The 19,432-nt window shown below is 43.3% G+C and overlaps 1 protein-coding gene and 1 long non-coding RNA gene across 3 annotated transcripts; one reads left to right on the forward strand and one right to left on the reverse strand.

The window, feature by feature from the left end:
• Window positions 1–3,224: 3,224 nt before the first annotated feature.
• Window positions 3,225–19,432, reverse strand: LOC144053127 (uncharacterized). 2 transcript variants are annotated; one of them, XR_013294333.1, is made up of 2 exons: window positions 18,959–19,432; window positions 3,225–4,325 (listed from the first exon to the last, which is right to left on the reverse strand). It is a non-coding gene; the product is annotated as an uncharacterized LOC144053127 (long non-coding RNA). The 2 variants fall into 2 exon arrangements; XR_013294334.1 differs by lacking the exon at window positions 3,225–4,325 and adding an exon at window positions 14,693–14,961.
• sin3aa (SIN3 transcription regulator family member Aa) lies at window positions 4,068–17,442 on the forward strand. Its single transcript, XM_077567218.1, has 20 exons — window positions 4,068–4,313; window positions 4,804–4,986; window positions 5,101–5,207; window positions 5,315–5,612; window positions 6,690–6,914; window positions 6,996–7,148; window positions 8,135–8,290; window positions 8,382–8,474; window positions 8,598–8,716; window positions 8,799–9,009; window positions 9,135–9,251; window positions 10,664–10,902; window positions 10,990–11,173; window positions 11,696–12,290; window positions 12,536–12,705; window positions 12,789–12,962; window positions 13,804–13,896; window positions 13,972–14,066; window positions 14,883–15,075; window positions 15,988–17,442. Exons 1-20 carry the CDS (start codon window positions 4,068–4,070, stop codon window positions 16,201–16,203), a joined length of 3,867 nt encoding a protein of 1,288 aa, XP_077423344.1. The 3' UTR covers window positions 16,204–17,442.

Consider the following 19,432-nt stretch of genomic DNA (forward strand, 5'->3'; position numbering starts at 1 on the left):
CCAAACACGAATAACGTCAGGAGTACGGAGACTCTTCTTCTTAATAACTGCTGGGTATGTAACCCCGAACTCAAGTCAACCATTTTAAAACACACAAGTGCCCTTTGCTTGGCTTCTTGTGATGAATGCATGAACGGCGTTTGGAGCGTTTTTGTTGGGGCAGACGATCGCATGCTTGGGTGCTTTTCTGTGTGCATAAACGTAACGTATAGCATTACTACTACATAGTACCGTAATGGCGTTTTTTGTTTAGTTTTTTTGTTTTATATAATAGCAGTAAACACAACGCGAGCCGTCCTGCTCTGTTTTGATGGTCAAGCGAGCATGTTTGCAAATGGGAGGAAGGACGTGTGTGTGTGTGTAGAGGGGAGGACGTGTTGTTGTGTTGTGTCTCGACATTTTTGACGACATAGAATGAGAGCAAAAAAAGATATTGTTGTTTTGAATGCGCTCCGACGTCGTGTAGCAGCCCTATGACTTTAGCATTGTTCCGTCAGGGAGCCCCTTTTGTTCGGCGCTTCGATCGAACACAGTTTAACGACAAACGGCGACATGTTACACGCACAAAACGGCTACTGGATGTCCTTTTTCTTCGACAGGGCGTATGTGTTTTCGGACTGATGGACATTTGTCGAGTCCTGTCCCGTCCTTATATTTTTGTAGAGCAAAAAAAGAGAGAGAGAAAAGGCAGAAGCTTAGGACAGAGGAGGAATCCCGGGCTGGCGTTTAAAGCTCCGCCTATCGTGGGCGATGCTTTAACGGCGAGCGAGCGACATGACTAGTTGAGACTTTCCCAAAAGGGGGCGGGGTATAACCCGGAAAAGGTTGACCAAAAGCAAGACAAGTGTCAAATGAAAAATTCCATCAAGTGTTTTGTGAAGGCACTTTCGGCACGAGATTGGTTTCTTTCGTAATATAGATTACAATTTTCTTTAAGATTATGGTTTCTTGTAAAATGAAGATTTTTTTCATCACATAAAGTTATCCTCGTACAATGTTTTTTTTGTTTGTAACACTACAACTTTATTGCTTTGACTTTATTCTTTTACCATGACATTTTTTTTATGAAAATCAATAATTATTTGGTTGACTTATGACTTATAATGCATTAAAAAAATAAATCATGAAACCATCTTTAGATGAAAATTATGATTTTTACTTTTTGTGTTTGTTTTTTACCTCCCTTGGACATTTAAGTATTTTGTAGTATCATAAATTCAAGAGTTACAACTTTATTCTAATGTATTCACTGAGTGTTATTTTTCCTTCTGTTTGTGTAAAATGACATCTACTATCATAACAGTTAGTAGTCTAGTCTCATGACAGTAACCTTGGGATTTTCATTCTCTTATAACAATACAACATTATCCCATAAATGTGATTTTTAGACATCTAAACGTAACCCTTTTATTTCGAAATAATATAATTATGCTGATTACCTTAGATTTTCGTTTCTGTTTGCATTTAGCAGATTTTTCATGAATTACAGATTTTTCATAAAATTGCCATTAAAACAAAGGAATAGCTCCCCTGGAAATCAAAACTTTGTCCACAAAATTCAGACAAAACTCCTGAAAAAAGCCGTAAGCCTAAAACTGTATTTGATGTCAAACAATTGACAGCAAACTATTTTGTTTTGAAGCTCCTCGCCTCGGCCGTTGTCGCGCTCTTAGTTAAAAAAGCAGAGCTCCATCATCGATTGACAAGCGCCATCAACCAATCCCGAGGAGCCACCCCGCCCCTGCACGTCGACCTCTCTCCGAATTATCCAATAGCAACCCACCGGGGAGGCGTGGTTACCCCAACCCGCACGGCCCCGCCTCCAAGCTAAACTAACCTAACGGAGATTGTTTTTTCCCTGTCGAGATAGATTCCCCCCCCACTTTGCAGCTCCACATCTCCTCTTGTTTTTGTTTTTTTTTACAATACACACCGGCCGAATAAGTCGCGTTTGACACACCGATCGCTTCGGACTGCACCCCGGCTGGAGGCATCGTGGTTAAACCCTGCCGAACGGATTACCGTAGCACCGTCGGCGAATTTAAAGGAGAGGGGTGAGTTCAGGTTGGAAATTCATTCAGCGAGCTAACGCGGCTAGCCTCGAAACTCCCCGCCAGTCTGCCCCCCCCCCAAAAAAAAAAACACGCTAAACACATAAGTGACGCCTATTGCGATTAATACTGGAAATTATCCCTCAAATGGCTCGCCAGTGGATGCTTTAACAACGTTACCAGAAAGCCGCATGTGTTCCCCCGTTCGCCCCCTCGGACGTCCCTCGGAGTCGGGGCTTCTCATGTTGTTTACATTAGCCAGCAGCTAACACCGCGAAACACTTCTCCCCACCCCCGCTACAAATCAAGTTACGGAGTGTAATAGACGCGAATAAAGACCCCCCCGCAAATGCCCCGGCGAGTCGCTGACTTTTTTTCTCCCCGTGTTTGTGTCGCGCTTACCTCCGTCGACGTGGAGCGCCTCGGCGGGGTCCCTCCTTCCGCGCATGCTCCACCAAATGGCGGCCACGTATGGAACTCGAGCTCGGTGCTTGTGAGGCAAGGCCTCGCGTAAAGTGGGGGTGGAGCGGGGGCAACCGCGAGGGGCTCAATGCTTCCATACACCTAACAAATATTAACTTTATTTATTTTTAATCTATTTGTTTTGGTGAATTTAACGCCATTTTGTCCACAATTCTGCCTCCTCCATGTAGCGACGGTTTGCGGTCGAGCGACACTAAGCTAAGATAGGTTAGCTGACATGCTGCTCCAAGTTGGTTGTTAACGTGTTGGGGCATGCGTGCCTTTTAAATGAAGTTGAACATTTACATTTAAAACCACTCAATTGGGGGGCTTATTTTCGTGCAGAGTCGCAGTAGTATGGGGAAGTTGTAACTTGCAGAGCGACTCCCACATGTTTGTCGCTTCGGTGACGTCGCCGATCGGTAGCCGTGATTGGCTGCGGCTATTGTATGATTTTACTCAACCCTGGTTTCAAAAGGAGACAGAAAACTTTTTCAAATGTCGTCTTGTGGGGGGTAAAACAGTTCAACACCCCTTCCACTGACTTTGGGTCCGTTCCATTCATTGTTTGCCACGCTTCTGGAACGTCACAAAATGGGACTCAGCTTCAAGTGGTGTCAAAAGTACTCGCTGAGTAGAAGCAAGTTTAGCAAAAGAAAGTAGACGTACCGAAGCAACTCATTTATTAAGGTGAAAGAAGAAAGCGAAATACAAAAATTGGAAATTCTTTTTATTCTTTGGTTACAAGGGAGTGAAACATTTCTGAATACTTGTAGGAAATTCTTTTTAATTTTTAAATGTCACGAGCGACAAAATAATCTTGAGATAAATATGCTGTATACCGCTAAATGGAACAGCAACAATTTAAGTACCCAAAAATGAGACTACACATTCCATCACGTTTGATAAAAGAAAGTAGTCGCTATGGCGGCATAGTTTTATTTTAAATTCATAATGCATTGCTGATGTGTCAGCATTGACAGGTGCTCAAATTGAGGTGACTCGAGTCGGGACTTGGCTCCAAAAAAGAAACTGAACGGAACATCCCTCAATATAACCATTTCAGGTTGTTATAAGCGGACATTTTTGCAAAATTAATATTTTTTCCCAGCTGCATTTAATTTCCATTAGAACCAACCTTTCATTTTGTGAATTAATGCAAGTGTGTATGCATGTTAGCCGATATATGCCTTCCCAAAAGTCACCTGTCACCTTAAAATGAATGCATGTTTTGTCACCTAGGAAAGAACACCAATTAAATTTCAAGCACAGTGGCACAAATGAAGTTTGTCATTCAAGTTTGTAAGTTCTTAAACACCACAAAATGTACAGAAGTGAAATGCAAAAGCCCCTCATTGTCCCAAACAACCACACCACCTTCTCTGCAGGTTTTATGTCTCAAAAGTTTTGCATGTGCGTCTGTCTGGTATGTTGTGACTCCATCATGCAGCTCCAAGCGAAGAGTTCAAAAAGAAAAGCGCAAAAGCAACACCCAGCGATCGAGTCTTATCTCTGGCTGACTTTGTCATCATATGAGGAGACAACCTTTTGCTCATGGTTTCTCCTCATGTCCCCCGCAGGTCTCTCAGCTCTGTCGAGTATGACTTCATGATGAAGCGGCGACTGGAGGATCAGGAAACGGTTTTTGCGTCCCAACAGCGGCGCCTCCCGGGCAACGCCGAGACCTTCCAGCACCGCGTCCTGGCCCCGGCACCTGCGCCGGCGGCGGTGTATGAGGCCGTAGCCGACAACATGCAGCCCACTTCAGGTGTCCAGTACTCGGTCCCGCCGGGATACCAGGTATGCAAAACACTGTTAAAGATAATGGATATTTAGTAGCCGAACCTCTGTACAATTGTGCCAAAAAATAAAACCTTCATTAAATCCATGTGCAATATTTTAACATTCTAAACTATCATACAGGTGTAAAAATACAGTAAGGCAACCATTTTGAAGAAGTTGGAAATTTTACTTGAGAATGAACAGGAATTTATGGGAATTGACAAGGAATATATCAAATTAAAGGTTTGCTCTTAAATGGGGCTCTAAATATAGTTGGGGAAAATATATTTTTAATTTTATATTTCATTCAAGCACAGTGGTACCATGACTTACTTCTGATGTTTTTTTTTTAAGTTAAATTTGAGTTATGAAGCGCAAGCTTCAGATGCACGTCCCGCCACAACACTAATACTTCTGTTGTAGAAACGATGTTTATTTTATCACTTGTTATCTTCAAGATATGCGCGTTTCCTATCAGGACGGGCCAAATCACACGTGTTTTTCGCAGGTTCCCACGGTGGCTCAGAACAGCGGCGGCGTGCACGCACCCAGCCCGGCCGTCCACGGAGGGTCCCACCACCACAGCCCCGCCACCGTCCAATCCCACGGGCCCCCGGTGATGCCGGCGCACAGCCACGCGGCTGCGCCTCAGGCCTCGGCGCAGGGCCAGCAGCAGTTTCAGCGACTCAAGGTATTTATTTTTTACGCAGTGAAAAAAAATGATGACAAAAAAGAAAGTTGTTCTAATTTGTCCAGAGCGACTGACTTTCCGCTCTTTTATTTCCTCCGTTCTTGTCTCCTATAGGTGGAGGATGCGTTGTCGTACTTGGACCAAGTCAAGTTGCAATTTGGCAACCAGCCTCAGGTTTACAACGACTTCCTGGACATCATGAAAGAGTTCAAGTCTCAAAGGTGAGCGCGCGTTAACAGCAGTTTGGCAAACATTCTCTGCTTTACCTTTATTATGGCGATAGTAATAACATCCAAACAATGACCCCCGCTCGTGTTTGTGCCGGCAGCATCGACACTCCCGGCGTTATCAGCCGGGTGTCGCAGCTCTTCAAAGGACACCCCGACCTCATCATGGGCTTCAACACCTTCCTGCCGCCCGGCTACAAGATTGAAGTGCAGACCAACGACTTGGTCAACGTGATAACGCCCGTCCAGATCCACCACATCACCCCGCACGGCATTTCGGTGCAGAACATTCCCATCACAGGTGCGCCGGGCACCCAGCACTCTACCCAGGCGCCACCCGCCGCCACCACCAGCGCGCTAGCCCTCCTCACACAGCCCGTCCCAGCCAAGATGAGCAAAGTGAGTTTCCCACTAGACTGTTCCTTCCTTGGCAAAAAGCCCTTTTAAAAGTGTTAATCGTACATACAACAATGATGACGTAGTCAAATTCATGATAGAGAAAATATTAACTTTTTACTGCTGAAAATTGTGAAAAAAAAAAAAAAAGTAAATTATACCTTTAATAATAGCATCATAACATCATTAAAGGTCATTTTATCACCCAAGAATTAGCTCTCCTTTTCAAAAAGGTTGGAGAGCCCTGGTTTAGCCGATCATCTGTTATTCATTGAAAACTCCAATTGGCTGGTTTTGTGCTCTTACTAAAACGCCCAAGTGTATCACTAGATGACGCCAAAGCACTGTTTAATAGGAATGTAGTTACTTTTCTAAAGTAGTCTTACTTTTTCTCCTAACAAAATCTAAAAGTCTTGTGTTACTTTCTATTACTCTATTTGTCAAAAATGAAGTTCCTCTGCTCACTGAAACTTAGTTCCTTGAAACCAAGATGCCAAAACATGTTGTGAAAAAGCAGCATAGGTTCCCCCAAAACTTGAATTGGTGAATTGTGACATAGTGGCAGCATGATAATACTTTTTGCGTCATATAGAATGATATTCATTGGCACGATCAAGTTTAGGAAACACTCCATTCTGTGACACTGGCTGATTTGGTCTTGTTTCAAAATCATTTATCCAATAATCCATGCCAAGGCCCTAATTATTGCCAACAAGCACAAACCTTTGTGAAATGTACATGCAGCGTTGAAAGTCACTTTTTGGCATCTAGAAGTACTTCGCCCTTGAGGACGTGTGACAAACATGGGGCGGGAGGGAGGATGAAAGCCACCTTGCATAAAGACCAAATGTCACTTCGCAGTGTACATTCTGTTCTTTTATGTATTTTTTTTAAAATTTATTTTACTGTCCTTGGTACTTGTGTGGCTCAGTTGGGATACAAAGAGGTGTGCCGTTTCTGAGTCCGTATAACTTCACACGTGCATCCGAAGCGCTGCTGTATGTGCACACTAGAAAAGACGCGCCACAGCTGCGAGTGTGCGTGACAGCTCAAAATTGTTCTGATTGTCCCTCATCGCAGCCCCCCCAGCCCCAGGCGCCGACGCCGGGCAGCCAGGGCAACCCGTCCATCCCGCCCGTGCCGCCCCACCCGCCGCTCGGCGGGACGCCCGCCGGCCTGCCGGCGCAGAACAATCAGCCGGTGGAGTTCAACCACGCCATCAACTACGTCAACAAGATCAAGAAGCGCTTCCAGGGTCAACCCAACATCTACAAAGCCTTCTTGGAGATCCTGCACACGTACCAGGTCTGCAGGGGGGGAACTCACCTGAAGGATTACATGGAAATTCCGTTTTCCTTAACACATATCATGTGTTACGTTATGCAGAAGGAGCAACGGAACGCGAAGGAGGCCGGAGGAAACTACACTCCGGCCCTGACGGAACAAGAGGTCTACGCTCAGGTTGCCCGGCTCTTCAAGAATCAAGAGGACCTGCTCTCCGAGTTTGGACAGTTTCTTCCGGACGCCAACAGTTCAGTGGTGAGTGAGTGACACTTGAATTTGTTCTGTGCCAATCGAGTACAGTTGTACCGCATTGACATTCACTTTTCATGGTGTCACTATATCGCAGATTTTTAAATCATACATATTTAATTTTATATGGCTGATTATTCGCTATTGTGCAGTGATCATTTTTCAACACACTAATGTTACTACAGACTCTTTTAACAATTGACAATTCCGAACATCCTGTCATTTCAGATATGTACGCAGTGCAAATGCTTCTTTTACACAGTGCAAACAAACGGCGGATTCTTTTGCTTTTGCCTGTGACTAGCAGGCAGATTGTTCTAGGAGCCAAATGACATTTCACGTTTTGGAATCAAAATAATCCTCACAAATCAAATTAGAACGATCCAACTTCCAACGCTTTTCATTGGCCGCCATTTTGACTTGTGACATAAGCTTGACATAGTCACCATGCGCCAGCCAGGAGGGAAGTTCGGTGCATAAAATTCTACATTCTGGAAATCCAATCTTGAGTTGACTCAAGATGAGCTTTTCAGATCTCTTCATAGATATGTAATCATATTCAAAATTGTTATAAATGTGTCAATGTTTTCAACATAAGGCTGTTGTGTGTGTAGCATTTTGATGACAAAGCTCTTATCTCACCTGAATGCAATCAGTTGGATAAACGGCTTAATTGTACGACTAAAGTGAAATTGGATCATTTCCTGTGGCGCAGCTGATGGAACTCTCGCAGCACAGTGGTTGGAAATCACTGAGCGACGCTAACGTGGCAGGGCAGCATGAGCAGAGCTGGATCAAAATGCATGAAAGAGATCCCTTCATTCATAAAAAAGATAATAGAATGGGAACAAAAGCAGGAAGTAGGAACCGAGTGACACTTATTTGTTCTCAAGTCATCCACTCATTATAGTGAACCTTCATTAATTGCAGGGATACGTTCATCTCTACTCAAACTCGCTTGCTAGCTGTTTCAACTTCTCCATTCCACTCAGATGTTGAGCAAGACGACAGCCGAGAAGGCTGAGTCGGTACGGAACGATCACGGCGGCACCGCCAAGAAGCTGCAGCTCAACAACAAGCAGAGGCCCAATCAGAACGGATGCCAGAACCGCCGGCATCCCGCTCCGGGAGCCACGCCCCCCATCAAGGTATGCAAAGCTTCCATATATTCTGCTCTGTGTCATTCATGGGACGGTTTTGTCATTCAAGTGGCTCTTTTTTTTATTGTTGCTAAAATAGAAAAAGCCCAAGTTACTGAATTTGAAAGATTCCTCGTCCATTGCTGAGGCCAGCAAGCATGGAGTCGGAACAGAGTCGCTGTTCTTTGAGAAGGTACGTTTCTATTTTTCATTTTCTTCCACCTGTTTCAAAAAAAAAGAAATATTGTTATGTTTTTTAATAAATTGATTTATATTTTTAAAATGCAAAGATATGCACATTTGTTTCTCCTGGAAGGTGCGCAAAGCCTTGCGGAGTGCGGAGGCCTACGACAACTTCCTTCGATGTCTGGTCATCTTCAATCAGGAGGTGGTCTCCCGGACTGAGCTGGTTCAGCTGGTGCTACCCTTCTTAGGGTGAGTGCTCGGTATTTTTTTTATTCATAGCAGTCACTTTACCGCTTGCCTCTCACTTCAACCATTCCACCGTTGGCTCCAGGAAATTCCCAGAGCTGTTCACCTGGTTCAAAAACTTCCTGGGGTACCGGGAAATGTCCCACATCGAAGCGTACCCCAAGGAGCGGGCCACCGAGGGCATCGCCATGGAGATTGACTACGCTTCATGCAAACGACTCGGCTCCAGTTACAGGGCACTGCCCAAAAGCTACACGCAGCCCAAATGCACTGGGAGAACGCCACTTTGTAAAGAGGTGAGGTGATAGCAGCAGTGGCACAGGTCAATGACCAGAGTCCAAACTATTACCATTGTAAGACTTTTAGTACAGGTAACTGAACGGTCATGAACCTCTAACCCCGTTACATGTTTTGGCTTCAGGTGCTAAATGATACCTGGGTATCCTTACCGTCCTGGTCCGAGGATTCCACCTTTGTCAGCTCCAAGAAGACGCAGTATGAGGAGCACATCTACAGGTGTGAAGACGAGCGCTTTGAGGTGAGTTATGTCTTGTGAGGTGGGATCACCCGTAGTGTGTGAGGACTATAAATTTTCTTCTCATGTGCACAACGCATTTTATTTTAAGACATCATACATTTGCAAAATTGTATGTATAGTCTCAGTTTTAACTCAATTGCTCCCATAAACGTATAATGCGTTCTATTTTTAAATAGGGATGCACGATATCCCAGTTTGACGTCATACAGATAAATCAAATAATAAAGAAATCGGGCGATAATTATCAGCAAATATCGGCCAATTTGACATCATACGGATAAACCAGATAATAAAGAAATCGGCTGATAATTATGGGCTATTATCGACTAATTTGACGTCATACAGATAAACCAGATAATAAAGAAATCGGCCAATAATTTTCGGCAATTATCGACTAATTTGACATCAGAAAAAATAAAACCAATAATAAAGAAATCGGGACAATAATTATCGGCAATTATCAGCCAATTTGACGTCACACAGATAAACCAGATAATATAGTAGGACTTGAAAGTATATTTGTATTAATTACAGGGATGTGATTTTTCCGCTAATTCGCGGAATTCCGCTTTTTTTTATCTCCCCCCCAAAAAAAAAATCCGATTTTTTTTTTTTTTTTAGTAGTTCATTGTGTATGCACATGACTCCGACAGATAACATCTTCTGCTATAACAAAGACATTTGTGGTATGTTCTAATATGAGTTACTTTTCATTTGGTCATGATACAATTATTTGTTCATGAAAGTTGAACTCTTCAACATTATTTATGTGTTAACTTAGTAATCACATTAGTTAGATATGATGATATTCTCAGTGATAGTTTTTAAAAGCAAAGGCAGTCCAATGTTTTTGAATGTGACTGATTTTGAGTTGACTAAAACTGCCATTTTATATGGGATAGTTCAATATACATTGAAAATTTATGCTGTTGTTTTGTCTATTTCTTTGTCATGTGAGTGCATTGAAAGTACTTAAAAACACGGAAAACCCATGAGCTCTGGGGGGCTAGCTGGGTGCCAGCGGCCCCCAGACCCCCGGCTAAATTTTCAGATAATTTCACTTTGGTCAAATCACATCCCTGTAATTAGTTAAACCACTGCTACACTCACCAGATAAAAAGGTGTTGGGGTAGTTTTGTAAATATAAATAAATTAACAACTTTTTTCCCCTCCTTAATAAAATGCCGAGGTATTGGATCTGGACTCGGACGATCTCAAAATGAGGTGACTCGGATACGGGTCCAAAAAAGTGTGATCGGGACATCCCCAGTTGCTTCAGTGAAAATTGCTGGGAGTGAATGAGTTAATGACGTGTGCTGTTGACCTCTTAGCCAGGTCACCCTTGTAAAAGAGATCTTGACCTCAATTGGGTTTCATCTGGTTAAATAAAAGATATACTTGAACAATTACAGTTGGACGTGGTGCTGGAAACCAACCTGGCCACCATCCGAGCCCTGGAGTCCGTGCAGCGGAAGATATCGCGGATGTCGGCGGAGGAGCAGGCCAAATTTCGCTTGGACAACACGTTGGGTGGTTCGTCTGAGGTGGTGCACCGGAAAGCCATCCAAAGGATATACAGCGATAAAGCACCGGACATTATTGACGGCCTGAAGAAGAACCCAGCCGTTTCCGTCCCCATCGTTTTAAAGAGGTGCGTGCCGGACCAGAATGACGAGCGCTTTGTGTTTTACTAAAGCAGAATTTTCCATCCAGTAACATGTCCTCCCACACCACCCAGGCTAAAGACCAAGGAGGACGAGTGGCGGGAAGCCCAGCGAGGTTTCAATAAGATCTGGCGGGAGCAGAACGAGAAGTATTACCTCAAGTCTCTGGACCATCAGGGCATCAACTTCAAGCAGAACGACACCAAAGTGTTGCGCTCCAAGTCCCTGCTCAACGAAATCGAAAGCATCTACGATGAAGTGAGCGCTTCTGATTCGTCATCAACTTTTGGTCCGAATAAATAGCATGGCAAAGAATGCATAAAGAAGCGCTGGACTATAGTGAAATCCGGCAAAGTCCGGAGTAGTGACGAAAATCCACAAATAGCACTTAAAACAGAGAGGCTCACAAAGCATTAATGCCATGCTTTTAACATGTACACCATCATGAACTCATGTTACATATTTAGTCAAATGAGTCACCTTAAACAAATCAAATACCCATCAATAGCATTAGCTAGCATACTAGCCTAAATAGCATGCTAGCACTAAGTGACGCGCTTAAAGCCATTTTCACACTGACAAATAGGATGACATCATCAACAAGCAGTATTGTGATTGGTCAGTAGAGGCACAGTCTACCACAGTGGTGCCCAAGTCCGGTCCTCGGGAGCCCCTATCCAGCCTGTTTTCCATGTCTCCCCTCTTCAACTCTTGCAATCCTATTGTGGTGTATATTTCAAACTCTATTTGAATTTTTTTGCCCTGTCTTATGCCCTGCAGCGCCAAGAGCAGGCGTCCGAGGAGAACGGCAGCCCGCCCGCAGGCCCCCACCTGACCCGGGTATACGAGGACCGACAGATCCTGGAGGACGCGGCGGCCCTCATCATCCACCACGTCAAGCGCCAGACCGGCATTCAGAAGGAAGACAAGTACAAGATCAAGCAGATCATGTCCCACTTTGTCCCCGACTTGCTCTTTGCCCAACGCGGCGAACTCTCCGATGTGGAGGAGGAAGAGGAGGAGGAGGACGAAGACGAGATGGATGTGGAGGAGGGCGTCCCCTCCAAGAAGCACAACGGCATCCCCGGCGGCGACGGAAGCCCGCCGTCGAAGTCCAAGCTGCTGTTCGGCAACACGGCGGCCCAGAAGCTGCGCGGCTGCGACGACGCCTACAACCTCTTCTACGTCAACAACAACTGGTACATCTTCCTGCGGCTGCACCACACGCTGTGCTCGCGACTCCTCCGCCTCTACTGGCAGGCCGAGCGGCAGATCGAGGAGGACATGCGTGAACGGGAATGGGAGCGGGAGGTCCTCGGACTCAAGAAGGAGAAGAACGACAACCCGGCCATTCAGCTGAGACTCAAGGAGCCCAGTAAGTAGCAAACGTGTTGTTTGTAACGACAAGAGTTCGTAGGTGCACTAGAAGAAGCAAAAAAAATATATATATATAGAAAAAGAAAAAAAGGAGAGCAATGATGATGACATGTCAAATCGGTAAAATTACCGAATGAACAATACTGAGCTCTCCAAAAGAAAAAAAGGAGAAGCAGCAATAAAACAGGCCAAAATTCTGATGGTGGAGAATACTGAAAATCGGTGTCATTAATCTCCCACTAGTGGACATTGACGTGGAGGTTTACTACTCGGCCTTCTTGGAGATGGTTCGCAACCTGCTCGACGGCAACATGGAGGCGTCGCAATACGAGGATTCGCTGAGGGAAATGTTCACCATCCACGCGTACATCGCCTTCACCATGGACAAGCTCGTACAGAGCATCGTCCGGCAGGTGAGCCTCTCGTCCCGCGCGATGACGCCGTACCCGCTCTTCTCGCCCCAAATTCAATACTGCACTTCCGGATACCCTCGTAGCTCCAGCACATCGTGAGCGACGAGATCTGCGTCCAGGCGACGGACCTCTACTTGGCCGAGAACGCTAACGCCGCCTGCGGGGGGTCCATGTCCACGCTGTCTGCCCGCAGTGCCCCGGAGGCCGCCTACCAGCGCAAAGCAGAGCAGCTCATGTCGGATGAGAATTGCTTCAAGGTGAGAAAAGACAAAGTCAATTGAAAGTAAATGGAGTGCTCAAGGGCTGTGCAACTCATCAAAATTCAATTACAATTATTACACTACACAATTACAAAATCTGCGTAATCGTAAATAAAAAGATTATTAATACTAATTTTTGAAAATTTATACATTTGCACCTTTTTTTAGATTTTAAAATAACTAATTTAATCAATTTTGTTTCATCCAAAAGGAACTTGCGTAATTAGTAATTCAAAGAATATTGTTTGCCTTAATATTTTTTATTTGTTTTTTTTTATATCCACATTCTTGTTTTGTACCAAAAAATGAATGATCATCCTACTGCACAGTGCACATGCTGCACTCCAACTTCAAGTTTTTGCCAACATAAATAAATAAATATATATTATTATTAAATTCTGTTTGGTCCAAAAATAACTTACATAATTAGTGTTTCTATTTTTTTCAATTGGTCTTAATATTTTTAAATGTGTAAACATTTTCTTGTTTTGTACCAAAAAATACATGATCATCATATTGCACAACTTCAACTTTTTGCCAGCTTAAATGTATATATATATATTATTGTAAATTCTGTTTGGTCCAAAAGGAACTTACATAATTATGGTGTTTCGATTTTTTTCTTACTCATTTTCTTGTTTTAAAATTGTACCAAAAAATTAATAATCGCTTGAATAATCCTGATTTCAATTGTTGCCAAAATAATCGTAATTAATTTCCCATAATCGAGCAGCCCTAAAGTGCACTATTTGACGGCAACAAGTTTTGTGCTTGGGTGGAGGGACAAATTCAAGAAATGTGTTCCATCTGTGTCACCTTTGCATTTGTTTCCTCGTAGGTGATGTTTATCAGGAACCGAGGCCTGGTGCAGCTGACGCTGGAGCTGCTCGACACCGAGGATGAGAATTCTGACGAGCCCATGGAGGCAGAGGTGAGAAATATGGATGGCAGAAGCTTCTTGACTCTTATTGAGTTATTGTTAAAAAAAACATCACATTGTCTGCAGCGGTGGTCTGATTACGTCAGCCGTTACTTGAACCCGGACACCACCACACCCGAGTTGAGGGAGCATCTGGCCCAGAAGCCCGTCTTTCTTCCCAGGTGAGGCGCCCGCATCCCTTTTATTTGGATTTTCATGGCCTGAGCACCAGGCGCTGCCTTTCCCTCTTCAAGTTGCCGTTTATTATTATTATGGCGAATTAAGGACTTTTTTGTGGGCCAAAAACTCACATTTTTTGCAAGTTGTGTTTAATTAAAATAAGACTTTTGCAAACGGGCTTTTATTTTTGGCAAACATTATCAACATTTTTAATGATTATTTATTCATTTATTTATGTTATGGACCAAACCAGTAACTGAATCAGAACCAGTTCATAAAAAAAAAAAAAACAACAACCAGTTCATTAAAAACAAATAAACAGTATTCAGATTTGTCTATTACAAACGCAATCATTTGCAGCTGGAGTATGAATAACCTGTATTTGACATAATTGTAATTGTAGTTGAACCTGAAGCCAAAAAGGTTCTTTGCATTAATTAGTACCCGAGGAGTGTAACGGCCATGGATGGCGACGAGACAGCAAAAAAATGAGAGCAACAAATTAAAAAGAAACAAAAACCACTGGGCTTGGCTGCACCACCCGTCACAAAGAGGCGCCACCTTGTGGCGTGGTGCCACACTGCAGACTGTTACAGGAGCAGCTCTTAGTTTCATAAATGTTGGCGAGTTAGTGTTTCAAATCTGTTTAATCAGTACAAATTACCAAATATCAACAATAATCGAAGAAAAATATTTAGCAATACATTTTAATGCAAAATCATTTTCTTATTTGATTAATCGATGGAATCATCGATAGAATAATAATTTCAAAAATATTGGCAAGCCCCAGTAGAGTTCATAAGTCGTGTCGTTGCCAGGAATCTGCGGCGGATCCGGAAGTACCAGAAGTGTCGCGAGCAGCTGGACAAGGAGGCCGGCGAGGGAGGCAAGAAACCGCTGGACAAGGAGAAGATGGAGTGCATGTTCAAGCTCAACTCCTACAAAATGGTGTACGTCTTCAAGTCGGAGGACTACATGTACCGACGCACCGCGCTGTTGCGAGCGCACCAGGTAGGGCCCCAGTTGGTCACCTTCTCGCTTGCGTGAGTGTGAGTGAGAAGTATGCGAGCGAAAAAGCACATGGGTGATAGTAGGGGTGCATATCATTCTAATTTAAATAGTAATAAGTACATTTTAGTTGTAATTCACTAGAGATAGACATATGTTTTTTTAGAGACTGATACCGATGATTAAAAAAAAATAACACAATATTGTGCTTTTATACATAACAGCAATGTATATTAACAACATACAATCTCTACTAAGACTTAATAGTGAGGCACTTGCTAAAACGCACATATTGACTTCCTACAACTATTGACTCGATTCACAAGCATATTACGGTCCCCTTCATCTGACCATTAGCGTGGATTTTAAACATAGAAGGGCCAAAAAATGCCTTGAAAAAAATGCTCAAGTGTGAGCTGCTTGCAACCGGTCGCCATTTTCGCTTCCCATCCCCAGCCATTGTCCCCTCTAGCTCCGCCTCACGTCTTCTACTGACGCCTACCCAATCTTGTCAAAAGAGAGTCATCGCTGCCATCTAGGGGCCAAAAATAGTCTTTAGGCTAACTAGATCTGCTTGAAACTTTCACCACAGCGGGCCAAGGCTTTCCTCCACCTGTTTCCCCCAAAAAAATCAAAAAAATTGGAGAACGTCTTTTAACGTCTTTGGCGGCCCTCCGTAGGTTTTTACTAAACGTCATTTAACGTTTTTGGCAGTAAAAGAGTTAAGTATGAGTTAAAAAAAAAATAAAAAAAAATAATTATTGCCAACCTCAATATCGTGATAATTATCGTATTGTGACTTTCATGTCGTGATAATATCGTATCGTGATATTTGGGCATCTTTTTCCATCCCTACTTCTGAGGCGATATCACGATTGACGTAACAACTCCGCTTCTTCCTTCCTCCATCCACAGTCCCACGAGCGTGTGAGCACACGCCTCCACCAGCGCTTCCAGGCGTGGTTGGCGGCGTGGGCCGAGGAACACGTCAGCACCGACATGGCCGCCGAAAGCGACAAGTGGCTGATGGGCGAGGGCCGCGACGGACTTTTACCCTGCAGCACCGCGCGCCAGCCCGAGGTGCTCCACTTCCGCAACGTCAGCAAATACCGCGTCAAATACAACCCGTAGCCACCGGCTCCAGGTCAGGAAGCAATTTGTTTTTAAGGCGCACGTACGCGTGTTGCTCCAGCGGCGGCGGGGTTACTGTTTTTTACCAGCGTTTTTAGCTGGGCACACATTTCCACCCCCCCTCACAAGGGTGCCAAAACTCGGGAATGGTCTCGTCCCGCTCACCAGCACTCACCAAGAGAACGTGGCTTTTTCTACAGTGAACCGCCGCTTTACCATTCCACCGTCCACATGATCCCAACAGGGGGGGGGGGGGGATTATTTCTTTAAGACAGCCCGGACATGCTGGACAAGTGCACTTATTCAGAAAAAAAAAACAAAACAAGAAACAGCTTCCCAGCTTTTTGGATGGAGACGAACGCCCAATCACAACTCACTTCCTGTTCCGGGCTGAGCCTCCCAAACAACGTTGTCGGGCGACAAACAAGCTCGTCGCTTCACAACACTGTTTGAACTCAAGAGTGCACCATTGTAAAGCTATGCGTTGTACATATATACATATATAATATATATTATATATAGTTCTATTAACGTACATCATCCTCGCCGCCCTGGAAGACAACTCTTTTTTTTTTAAATATAAATAGAGAAAAAAAAGCCTACCATCAATGCTCACACACACACCTTGTAAATACACTGTAAATAGTCTCAAGACTTTTTAAGACCGACGCGTGTTGTTGCGTTAGTAGAACTTTCTGAGCTAATTGTTAGAATGTAAAGAAGAATAAAAAAACAAGCACCGAAAGAGAGGCAAGACAGACAACATTTAGTACCGTTTTTACCAAAGGGACTTGATACAAACGTGCTGTTTTTGTCCCACCCTGCACCAGAACCCCCCAAGACCGCCTCTCTCTCTTTGTGTGTTCTTTTAGGTCTTTTCTTCTTTTTAATTTACGTAGTTTAAAACACACACACACACACACTCACACACACATAGAAAAGTAAAAATGTATTGAGGTATTTTTTTCTGTTTTTATAAATGACAAATATATTTTCTTCTCAATTCTCCTGAAAGAAAGAAAAAACGAACGAAAAGCATTGCGACCATGCGACTTTTATCCCCTCTCGACCCTGGATTGGTTTTTGCTGCCCGAGCCCCTTCCCACTCCTCCCAGTTGTATTTTTGATATTGGAAAATTCACACGAGCATGTCTTTCGTCCGTTTATTTAGACATTATTTAAAGTAATAATAAAAAACACATTTGTAGCCTACAATTATTAAATATCTGTGGACTTTTATTCCTGTCTGTCATTTTTTTGTCCTTTCACATTATGAATCTTTCAAGCGTGTTTTTCTTTAATTTATTTATTCCTATGAGACAACGAAAAGGTATGAGGATGACGACCATGGAACCTGAAATGGACAAAAGGGTGTAAAAATTCCTGGTAAATTTCCATGGAAACTTACTTGAATAAGTGGACAGCTATGCAAAATAATACCGTTAAGAGGCATATGTCATTCCGACAGATTTACATTGATCTTGACTTACAAATTACATTTACAAACTTTACCATAACTCAAAATAAAATTAGCACTCTATATAGTGTTGTGCTTTATGAAAACATAGTTATAATTAAATAGAATGCAAGAAATATATATTACTTAATGATACATAAATTGTGCTACAAATGCTGGTGTGTGTGCCTTAGCCACCAGGGGGCAGTATAATCCGGCCATACAGTCTCAAAATTTTGGCTTGATGGCTTGTTACTAGAAAAACTACCATATTTTGAAATAGAACATTAGCTCCTATTATTGAAGAGTCAATTGTTTCACTGAAGAACAAACTCATTCTCCCGACCGTAACTTATTCCAAAATTAACAACAACGATCCATGCCCCTAATCCTAAATGCTGGCGACAGAACGTTCCATTTCCGTTTCAAAATATTAAATTAACAGCTGTCAAGCTTCTAGAAATCATTTGTGCAGATAGATAGCACATGAAATCTGGCTGTTGTAGTCAGGATTATAATAAATATTGTTTGGTTCCTTATTAAGAGCCAACCTTTCATTTTCTAATTTCATGGCTTCTTCTTGTTAATTCTCATAAATTCCTAGCAATTCCTATTGAAAGTTTCCATCAAAAAAAAAAAAAAGATTCCCAGAACGGTATCCTCAATGGGTGAGTAGTTTTATTTTTTCCATCTATCCACTCCTATCAGACTTGAACCTAACATGCTTGTTTTTGGAATGTGAGAGGAAGCTGGAGTACCCGGAGGAACAATTCCACTCAAGAGGGCCGTAGCTGCCATATGAACCCAGAACCTCTCGAGTCTCGACTGTGACGAAAACCTGGTAACCACCCTACTACCATGAAGGGTTTTACTTCTCTTTACAAACAGCAACATTATCCATAAAAAAAACCAGTTGTTACTGTAGCCATATTATGTATAGCGGGAACCCGCGTCTAATCAACGGCCACCTTAGATGAGTTTTGTAATTGTGTATAGCTGACAAGATGGCAGCAACGGACTTAGAATGGAGGATCATAAAGTAGAAGCACCATGCATCTGCCGTGTACACAATCATGAACCCGTGTTACATAAATGACAATTCAGTATTGTTTTGTGAAATTCTCGGGTTCGGAAGGATAGGCGAACAAGATTTCTTTAATTACAATGATTTGCTTTTATTAATGTGAACCCACAGCAAGCAGTAGATATCGCTAGATCACAGTGTCAATATGCAGATCCCTACGATAAACTACCCTAGCACATGATGCCGACGCGTAGATAACGTTCAGTTTCTCTTACCGTTGACACGGGCGGAGAGCCAATCACCCCGGCGGATCAGCGTCAGCGAGCTGGGCGTCGTGCACAACCCTCAGCAGACTCTGCCCGGGTGTGGGAAAACCCCAGCTCTTATACTATCCCATCGTGCGATATCAAGGAGGGCCAGTCCCTGCTTCCGGACGATGAGTTCCCTAACAACGATCATACAGCTCGTTTTGATCCCTTTGTGCGTCAAAGCGCACCACGTCCCTAGCCGCTCTTATCCTATGGTTATACAGTTTTCAAGGGAACATATGAGTAACATAACAACTTACATAAGTGTCCTGATTTGCCCTGGGTCACCAGTAAAATTCCACTCACAAGTATATAGTTCAATTAGCACGAACAAGCCAGCCAGCTTCACCTGAGGACTATCAGTAGCATTAGCTAGCATACTAGCCTAAATCACAATTGACTTTTACAAGGTACATTCAAGGACTTTCAACGAAACAGGAC

Source organism: Vanacampus margaritifer, chromosome 6 (assembly GCF_051991255.1).
Source record: "Vanacampus margaritifer isolate UIUO_Vmar chromosome 6, RoL_Vmar_1.0, whole genome shotgun sequence".
Lineage (NCBI taxonomy): Eukaryota > Metazoa > Chordata > Actinopteri > Syngnathiformes > Syngnathidae > Vanacampus > Vanacampus margaritifer.